Here is a 10,000-nt window from a genome sequence, read left to right as displayed (position 1 = left end):
TGTGGTTGATGAGAGTTCAGCAGAGTTCTCCATATAGGGTCATTCCTGTCACACATCACATGCTGCAGCTGCTGCTTACACCCATTAGGTTACAACAACACAATGCTAACAACACGTTCCAGTCCACTTCCTCCCTCTGAACCACACTCACAAACTAAAACAACTGACTCACACTACCCCAGCTCGCTATCTTACATCTAGGGCCAGTTTCACAGATTAAGCCTATCCTGCACATTAGAGATTCAATGGACAAGGACCAGTTTCCCGGACACAGATTAAGCCTAAAAAGCACTTTTTAACGGAGAATGTCCATTGTCCAGCAAAAGGTTTAATCTGTGTCTGGGAATCCACAACTTACTCTTTGGTCCTTATTCAGATCCCCATTGGCTGACGCCACGATGACAGCATTTCTTCCTGCGGTCAATAACGTAGAGCGGTTCAAGGACTGAACCTCCACAAGCCAAGATATCACTGTTACTACTGCTGATGATGGCTATGGTATGATCCGTGTCAGTTTTGGATCTCGTAATTGGTTTAATGCGGTTGTGGGTTATGGGTTCGGGTTGAGCCTCGGCGGTTATTTTCTAGTGGCTTACTTTGTCCGCAGAGTTGGGTCTCATGAGGGAGACTCGGTCATACTGTCGCCGCAGTAAAGCCCACAGCGCATCCAGACGACCCTGAATACAGGAAGAAGAGAGGAGGAGGAAGAAAAAAGGACTGTGTTTGAACATTTATTCACGGCATATCGCTGTACTTATCAATACAACATGTGTCACGATCAGAGACAACGGAAAACAAAGATACTAACAGTTCGCTTTCACAATGTCATTCATAGAATCGGAAGTGGAAGTGAAGACAGTAGTGAAACGAAACGTCCGGAAGCCATCTCCAACTGACTCGGCCTGATCAGGCTCTGACCAAAACAAGAGAGTTAAGGGAATAGGGTGCCATTTTCAGACGTAATCTTGAACGTACCTTTATAGGGGTGTACCATTTGGACTCCTGGCGCTGGTGGTATGTAGGGGTGGGTTTGGGGGTCCGTCTGGCCATCGTGGGCTCTTCCACCTCCTCAGGAACAGACACTACAGCATTCTTAGCCTTCTCCAGCCTCGCCCCTTCCTCTGTAGAGCCCTTCTCTCCCCAACGCACCTGGAGGAGTCACATCAGACAGGGACCCGGTGTTATTTCAGATTCCCATTCAGTCAATTCAGGAGGTGAAAATAAACATATTTTATTTTTTCATAAATAACCAGAAGAATAACCCGAAGAATAAACTGAAGAATAACCAGAATAACCAGAAAAATAACCAGAAGAATAACCCGAAGAATAACCCCAAAAATAAGCAGAAGAATAAAACAGGTTTGGTGTTGTTTTTATTGTTTTGCTTCACAGAATTTCCTCCCAGGGTGTTTTGTGAGCTCGTAGCTTCCTACCTGAATAACAGGTGTGTTGTTGTTTTTATTGTTTTGCTTCACAGAATTTCCTCCCAGGGTGTTTTGTGAGCTCGTAGCTTCCTACCTGAATAAACAGGTGTGGTATTGTTTTTATTGTTCTCCCACAGTGCCCCTTTTTCTGCTTCCCCCTGAGCTTCCTGTTTTAATGAAATGCATCACAGCTGTTGCCGGGTAAATCCACCGGCACGGCAGAAGAGAGGTGAGTGTTTAATTAGCGACACGCTCTTCAAGCTGTAGGTTAAGCCTCTACAATACAGAACAGATTTTCATGATCACCATCCACCTGGGAAACACCCACCTCCCTACAGATATACAGGACATACTGTCTATCTATCCTGATGAATAAAACACGCCTGCACGGAGGGACACGGAAACACACACACACACACACACACACACACACACTGCTGCCTGTAAACCTAAGGCAACATGGGATATCCCTCACGAAAGATACACTATCTACCCTGATGAAGGAAAGATACACTATCTACCCTGATGAAGGAAAGATACACTATTTACCCTGATGAAGGAAAGATACACTATTTACCCTGATGAAGGAAAGATACACTATTTACCCTGATGAAGGAAAGATACACTATTTACCCTGATGAAGGAAAGATACACTATTTACCCTGATGAAGGAAAGATACACTATTTACCCTGATGAAGGAAAGATACACTATTTACCCTGATGAAGGAAAGTTACACTATTTACCCTGATGAAGGAAAGATACACTATTTACCCTGATGAAGGAAAGATACACTATTTACCCTGATGAAGGAAAGTTACACTATTTACCCTGATGAAGGAAAGATACACTATCTACCCTGATGAAGGAAAGATACACTATTTACCCTGATGAAGGAAAGATACCCTGATGAAGGAAAGATTCCCTGTACATTCCATCGCTGCAGGTTGTGCGTCAACATGTCAGTCAACACGCTGCCTTTACAGGAAGAGAGAAGATGACACCTCTCCCCCACCTCTACCCTGATCCACAGAACCTCTACCCCGATCCACAGAACCTCTACCCCGATCCACAGAACCTCTACCCTGATCCACAGAACCTCTACCCCAATCCACAGAACCTCTACCCCGATCCACAGAACCTCTACCCCGATCCACAGAACCTCTACCCCGATCCACAGAACCTCTACCCCGATCCACAGAACCTCTACCCCAATCCACAGAACCTCTACCCCGATCCACAGAACCTCTACCCCGATCCACAGAACCTCTACCCTGATCCACAGAACCTCTACCCCGATCCACAGAACCTCTACCCCGATCCACAGACCCTCTACCCCGATCCACAGACCCTCTACCCCGATCCACAGAACCTCTTCCCCGATCCACAGAACCTCTACCCCGATCCACAGAACCTCTACCCCCGATCCACAGAACCTCTACCCCGATCCACAGAACCTCTTCCCTGATCCACAGAACCTCTTCGCTGATCCACAGAACCTCTTCCCTGATCCACAGAAAATCTTCCCTGATCCACAAAACCTCTATCCCGAACCACAAATCCTCTACCCCGATCCACAAAACCCTACCCCAATCTACAAAACCTCTTCCCTGATCCACAGTACCTCTACCCCAATCCACAAAACCTCTACCCCAATCTACACAGCCTCTTCCCTGATCTACAGAACCTCTTCCCTGATCCACAAACCCTCTCCCCCGATCCACAAAACCCTACCCCAATCTACAAAACCTCTTCCCTGATCCACAGTACCTCTACCCCAATCCACAAAACCCTACCCCAATCTACAAAACCTTTTCCCTGATCCACAGTACCTCTACCCCAATCCACAAAACCCTACCCCAATCTACAAAACCTCTTCCCTGATCCACAAACCCTCTCCCCCGATCCACAAAACCCCTAGGAGACGTATGAACAGATGAAGAGAGGGGTTGGTATATAGGAGACATATGAGCAGATGAAGAGAGGGGTTGGTATATAGGAGACATATGAACAGATGAAGAGAGGGGTTGGTATATAGGAGACATATGAACAGATGAAGAGAGGGGTTGGTATATAGGAGACATATGAACAGATGAAGAGAGGGGTTGGTATATAGGAGACATATGAACAGATGAAGAGAGGGGTTGGTATATAGGAGACATATGAACAGATGAAGAGAGGGGTTGGTATATAGGAGACATATGAGCAGATGAAGAGAGGGGTTGGTATATAGGAGACATATGACAGATGAAGAGAGGGGTTGGTATATAGGAGACATATGAACAGATGAAGAGAGGGGTTGGTATATAGGAGACATATGAACAGATGAAGAGAGGGGTTGGTATATAGGAGACATATGAGCAGATGAAGAGAGGGGTTGGTATATAGGAGACATATGAACAGATGAAGAGAGGGGTTGGTATATAGGAGACATATGAACAGATGAAGAGAGGGGTTGGTATATAGGAGACATATGAACAGATGAAGAGAGGGGTTGGTATATAGGAGACATATGAACAGATGAACAGATGAAGAGGGGTTGGTATATAGGAGACATATGAACAGATGAAGAGAGGGGTTGGTATATAGGAGACATATGAACAGATGAAGAGAGGGGTTGGTATATAGGAGACATATGAACAGATGAAGAGAGGGGTTGGTATATAGGAGACATATGAACAGATGAAGAGAGGGGTTGGTATATAGGAGACATATGAACAGATGAAGAGAGGGGTTGGTATATAGGAGACATATGAACAGATGAAGAGAGGGGTTGGTATTGAGACATATGAACAGATGAAGAGGAGGGTTGGTATATAGGAGACATATGAGCAGATGAAGAGAGGGGGTTGGAGACATATGAACAGATAGGGGTTGGTATATAGGAGACATATGAACAGATGAAGAGAGGGGTTGGTATATAGGAGACATATGAACAGATGACAGATGAAGAGGGGTTGGTATATAGGAGACATATGAACAGATGAAGAGAGGGGTTGGTATATAGGAGACATATGAACAGATGAAGAGGGGTTGGGGTTGAACAGATATATAGGAGACATATGAACAGATGAAGAGAGGGGTTGGTATATAGGAGACATATGAACAGATGAAGAGAGGGGTTGGTATATAGGAGACATATGAACAGACAGAGGGGTTGGTATGAACAGATAGTATATAGGAGACATATGAACAGATGAAGAGAGGGGTTGGTATATAGGAGACATATGAACAGATGAAGAGAGGGGTTGGTATATAGGAGACATATGAACAGATGAAGAGAGGGGTTGGTATATAGGAGACATATGAACAGATGAAATGCTCTGAGCAAAGCTCCAACACTCTTGGGAAAAAGGTATGATCTTATGAAAACAAGGGATTGTGGATGGTTAAGGAAGGGGGAACGGTATGAAGAAGAAGAGAGAGAAGAGGAGATGGGGGACAGGACAGTGGCTGAGAAAAGCCCCAACACTCGTGGGTAAAGTTGAAGGGATGATTGCTTCCCACCAACGTCCCTCGGAAATCCCTGCTATGCCACCAACGGCCCTCGCAAATCCCTGCTATCCCTCGCAAATCCCTGCTATCCCTCGCAAATCCCTGCTATCCTTCGCAAATCCCTGCTATCCCTCGCAAATCCCTGCTATCCCTCGCAAATCCCTGCTATGCCACCAACGGCCCTCGCAAATCCCTGCTATCCCTCGCAAATCCCTGCTATCCCTCGCAAATCCCTGCTATCCCTCGCAAATCCCTGCTATGCCACCAACGGCCCTCGCAAATCCCTGCTATCCCTCGCAAATCCCTGCTATCCCTCGCAAATCCCTGCTATCCCTCGCAAATCCCTGCTATCCCTCGCAAATCCCTGCTATCCCTCGCAAATCCCTGCTATCCCTCGCAAATCCCTGCTATCCCTCACAAATCCCTGCTATCCCTCGCAAATCTTGGTTGGGTAGGGGATAGGGTTGGGTAGGGGATAGGGTTGGTTAGGGGATAGGGGATAGGGGGTAGGGTTGGGTAGGGGATAGGGTTGGGTAGGGGATATGGGGTAGGGTTGGGTAGGGGATATGGGGTAGGGTTGGGTAGGGGATAGGGGGGTAGGGTTGGGTAGGGGATAGGGTTGGTTAGGGGATATGGGGTGGGGGGATAGGGGGGGTAGGGTTGGGTTAGGGGATAGGGTTGGGGTAGGGGATAGGGGGTAGGGTTGGGTAGGGGATAGGGTTGGTTAGGGGATAGGGGTAGGGTTGGGTAGGGGGATAGGGTTGGGTAGGGGATATGGGGTAGGGGATAGAGGGTAGGGTTGGGGGGGATAGGTTTGGGTAGGATAGGGGGATATAGGGGGTAGGGGTTGGGGATAGGGTTGGGTAGGGGATAGGGGGTTTGGGTAGGGGATAGGGGATAGGGGGTAGGGTTGGGTAGGGGATAGGGTAGGGTTAGGGGATAGGGGGGTTAGGGTTGGGTAGGGGATAGGGGGGTAGGGTTGGGTAGGGGATGGGGGTAGGGTTGGGTGGGGGTAGGGGTAGGGATAGGGGGTAGGGTTGGGTATGGGATAGGGCGGGTAGGGGGAGGGTAGGGGGGTAGGGGGTTGGGTAGGGGATAGGGGTAGGGTTGGGTAGGGGATAGGGGGTAGGGTTGGGTAGGGGATAGGTTTGGGTAGGCGATAGGGGTAGGTTTGGGTAGGGGATAGGGGGTAGGGTTGGGTGGGGGTAGGGTTGGGTAGGGGGGGGATAGGGGATAGGGGGTAGGGTTGGGTAGGGGATAGGTTTGGGCAGGGGATAGGGGTAGGTTTGGGTAGGGGATAGGGGGTAGGGTTGGGTGGGGGTAGGGTTGGGTAGGGGATAGGGGATAGGGGTAGGGTTGGGTAGGGGATAGGTTTGGGTAGGGGATAGGGTTGGGTAGGTTTGGGTAGGGGATAGGTAGGGGTAGGGTTGGGGTAGGGATAGGGTTGGGTAGGGGATATGGGGTAGGGTTGGGTAGGGGATAGGGGGGGTGGGTAGGGGATAGGGGATAGGGTTGGTTAGGGGGGATAGGGATAGGGGTAGGGTTGGGTATGGGGGATAGGGTTGGGTAGGGGATAGGGGTAGGGTTGGGTAGGGGGATAGGGTTGGTTAGGGGATAGGGGGTAGGGTTGGGTAGGGGATAGGGTAGGGTTGGGGGGATATGGGGTAGGGGATAGAGGGGTAGGGTTGGGTAGGGGATAGGTTTGGGTAGGGGGATAGGGGGTTTAGGGGATAGGGTTGGGTAGGGGGTAGGTTTGGGTAGGGGATAGGGGATAGGGGTAGGGTTGGGTAGGGGATAGGGTAGGGGTAGGGGATAGGGATAGGGTTGGGTAGGGGATAGGGTTGGGTAGGGGATAGGGGGAGGGTTGGGTAGGGGACAGGGGTAGGGTTGGGTAGGGGGGGTAGGGTTGGGTAGGGATAGGGGGTAGGGTTGGGTATGGGATAGCGGGTAGGGGATAGGGGGGGTAGGGTTGGGTAGGGGATAGGGGTAGGGTTGGGTAGGGGAGGGGGGTAGGGTTGGGGGGGGATAGGTTTGGGTAGGCGATAGGGGGTAGGTTTGGGTAGGGGATAGGGGTAGGGTTGGGTAGGGGGTAGGGTTGGGTAGGGGATAGGGGATAGGGGGGTAGGGTTGGGTAGGGGATAGGTTTGGGTAGGCGATAGGGGTAGGTTTGGGTAGGGGATAGGGGGGTAGGGTTGGGTAGGGGTAGGGTTGGGTAGGGGATAGGGGATAGGGGTAGGTTTGGGTAGGGGATAGGGGTAGGGTTGGGTAGGGGATAGGTTTGGTAGGGGATAGGGTTGGGTAGGGGATAGGGGGTAGGGTTGGGTAGGGGATAGGGGGTAGGGTTGGGTAGGGGTGGTGAAGCAAGGGATTTAAACATGTTAGCTTGAAAGTTTCAACTACGTCTATTCCCATTGGAGAAAAGCAAGCAGGCGAGGTATGTAGATGATGAATGAGGGAAGCAGGGAGGGAGGGATGGAGGGAGGGAGAAAGGGAAGGAGGCAGGGAGAGAGGGACACAGTGGGCTGAACAAAAGCCAGCGTTGGAAGGGAGGAGCGAGATGGAGAGATGGAGAGGTGGAGAGATGGAGAGGTGGAGAGATGGAGAGGTGGAGAGATGGAGAGGTGGAGAGATGGAGAGGTGGAGAGGTGGGAGATGGAGAGGTGGAGAGATGGAGAGGTGGAGAGGTGGAGAGATGGAGAGGTGGAGATGGAGAGATGTGGAGAGGTGGAGAGGAGAGATGGAGAGGTGGAGAGATGGAGAGGTGGAGAGGTGGAGAGGTGGAGTGATGGAGAGGTGGAGAGATGGAGAGATGGAGAGGTGGAGTGATGGAGAGGTGGAGTGATGGAGAGGTGGAGAGATGGAGAGGTGGAGAGGTGGAGTGATGGAGAGGTGGAGAGGTGGAGAGATGGAGAGGTGGAGAGGTGGAGAGATGGAGAGGTGGAGAGGTGGAGAGGTGGAGTGGTGGAGAGGTGGAGAGGTGGAGAGGTGGAGAGATGGAGAGGTACATCAAGCTGACAGCAGCGCTCAACCCTTTATCCTGGATCCATCCATCCTGTGACTTAAGACAACCAGGCTGAGAGGAGGAGGGATGGCAGCACCTGTCATGTCAGACTCATAACACACACACACACACACACACACACACACACACACACACACACGGTCCCAGAAGACTCGCTTTACGCCCGTGATATCACTGGCCGGCCCGGGCAGAGCTACAGTACAGCGAGGGGTTTGAGTTTTGTTGTCATCTGGAACGTTTAACAAAAGACGTCCAGGCTGTTCCGTTCTGGGCGCGTTGCCTAGGTGACATTTCAGCACCAGATGACTACAGACCCACTGTGTCCATGGTGATTCACACTCTGGGAACTAGTTCTGAGTGATGGGCATTACCATAAACATGAACCAGCCAAGGCATAGATAAATCTACACTACTGTTTAGTAATGTTGTTGAGAGTAGTCAACTGACTGACTTTACATTACACTACTGTTTAGTAATGTTGTTGAGGGAGGTCAACTGACTGACTTTACATTACACTACTGTTTAGTAATGTTGTTGAGAGTAGTCAACTGACTGACTTTACACTACTGTTTAGTAATGTTGTTGAGAGTAGTCAACTGACTGACTTTACATTACACTACTGTTTAGTAATGTTGTTGAGAGTAGTCAACTGACTGACTTTACACTACTGTTTAGTAATGTTGTTGAGAGTAGTCAACTGACTGACTTTACATTACACTACTGTTTAGTAATGTTGTTGAGAGTAGTCAACTGACTGACTTTACATTACACTACTGTTTAGTAATGTTGTTGAGAGTAGTCAACTGACTGACTTTACATTACACTACTGTTTAGTAATGTTGTTGAGAGTAGTCAACTGACTGACTTTACATTACACTACTGTTTAGTAATGTTGTTGAGGGAGGTCAACTGACTGACTTTACATTACACTACTGTTTAGTAATGTTGTTGATGGAGGTCAACTGACTGACTTTACATTACACTACTGTTCAGTAATGTTGTTGGGGGAAGTCAACTGCAGCAAAAAAGAGTGATGCACATTTGATAGAGCAGAGATGGCCGAATTAAAACTATATGATCTCCATCGATTTCATCGTTCCTCTGAATCTCCATTAAAAATACACTTGTATCCAGCAGCAGGCCGTCCGTGTCAGAGAAACCAACCCGCCATGTTTAAAGATAAAACAACCAGACATAATATACAGACTACAACATGTGTAGTGAATGTTACGAGTCTCTCACTGTCCTCCGAACTGTGTCACTCGCAAGATGGGATGCTAGTAAAAGGCTCACACACACACAGCTAAGCAGCTAGTTATTCCACATTGGCTACATGACCATGATAGTGTTTATAGAGTGTAAACCTCCATGCGTTTGATCCCTCCTGCTCCTCTCCCTCCGTAGTACGAGGCGTCGACAGTCGCCCACTTCTTCTTGGGCAGGTGGTCGTCCTCCTCCGGCTCCTATGGGGATAACAAACGCGTCACGAATGTCGGTGCACAAAGTCACACGCACGCACGCGCACACACACACACACACACACACACACACACACACACACACACACACACACACACACACACACACACACACACACACACACACACACACACACACACACACACACACACACACACACACACACACACACGCACACACATATACAAAAATGTTGTAAATATGGGTGCGGTAATGCTGGGTGCTGTAATGCTGGGTGCTGTAATGCTGGGTGTTGTAATGCTGGGTGCTGTAATGCTGGGTGTTGTAATGCTGGGTGCTGTAATGCCGGGTGCTGTAATCCTGGGTGCTGTAATGCTGGGTGCTGTAATGCTGGGTGCTGGGTGCTGTAATGCTGGGTGCTGTAATGCTGTAATGCTGGGTGCTGTAATGCTGGGTGCTGTAATGCTGGGTGCTGTAATGCTGGGTGTTGTAATGTTGGGTGCTGTAATGCTGTAATGCTGGGTGCTGTAATGCTGGATGCTATAATGTTGGGTGCTGTAATGCTGGGTGCTGTAATGCTGGGTGCTATAATGTTGGGTGCTGTAATGTTGGGTGCTGTA

At 49.3% G+C, this 10,000-nt stretch overlaps 2 protein-coding genes across 3 annotated transcripts in view; both read right to left on the bottom strand.

Annotated features, from left to right (window-relative positions):
• Window positions 1-408, bottom strand: part of LOC135574635 (uncharacterized protein DDB_G0271670-like) — an 11,793-nt gene extending 11,385 nt beyond the window's left edge. Inside the window, exon 1 of the mRNA XM_065026081.1 lies at window positions 393-408. Within this exon, the coding sequence (XP_064882153.1) occupies window positions 393-408 (16 nt within the window). The remainder of the gene's footprint in view (window positions 1-392) is intronic.
• The window catches only part of LOC115124246 (anthrax toxin receptor 2-like), a 218,934-nt gene that overhangs the window by 108,087 nt on the left and 100,847 nt on the right, over window positions 1-10,000 (bottom strand). For both annotated transcript variants that reach the window (XM_065026883.1, XM_065026882.1), the window contains exons 13-15: window positions 9,305-9,403; window positions 976-1,149; window positions 597-677 (exon numbers count right to left, since the gene is read on the bottom strand). In XM_065026883.1, the coding sequence (XP_064882955.1) occupies window positions 597-677; window positions 976-1,149; window positions 9,305-9,403 (354 nt within the window). The remainder of the gene's footprint in view (window positions 1-596; window positions 678-975; window positions 1,150-9,304; window positions 9,404-10,000) is intronic.

The sequence above is a fragment of the Oncorhynchus nerka genome, linkage group LG13 (genome assembly GCF_034236695.1).
Source record: "Oncorhynchus nerka isolate Pitt River linkage group LG13, Oner_Uvic_2.0, whole genome shotgun sequence".
Lineage (NCBI taxonomy): Eukaryota > Metazoa > Chordata > Actinopteri > Salmoniformes > Salmonidae > Oncorhynchus > Oncorhynchus nerka.
Note: the sequence above shows the minus strand (reverse complement) of the source record. Positions and strands in the feature narration are given on the sequence as shown.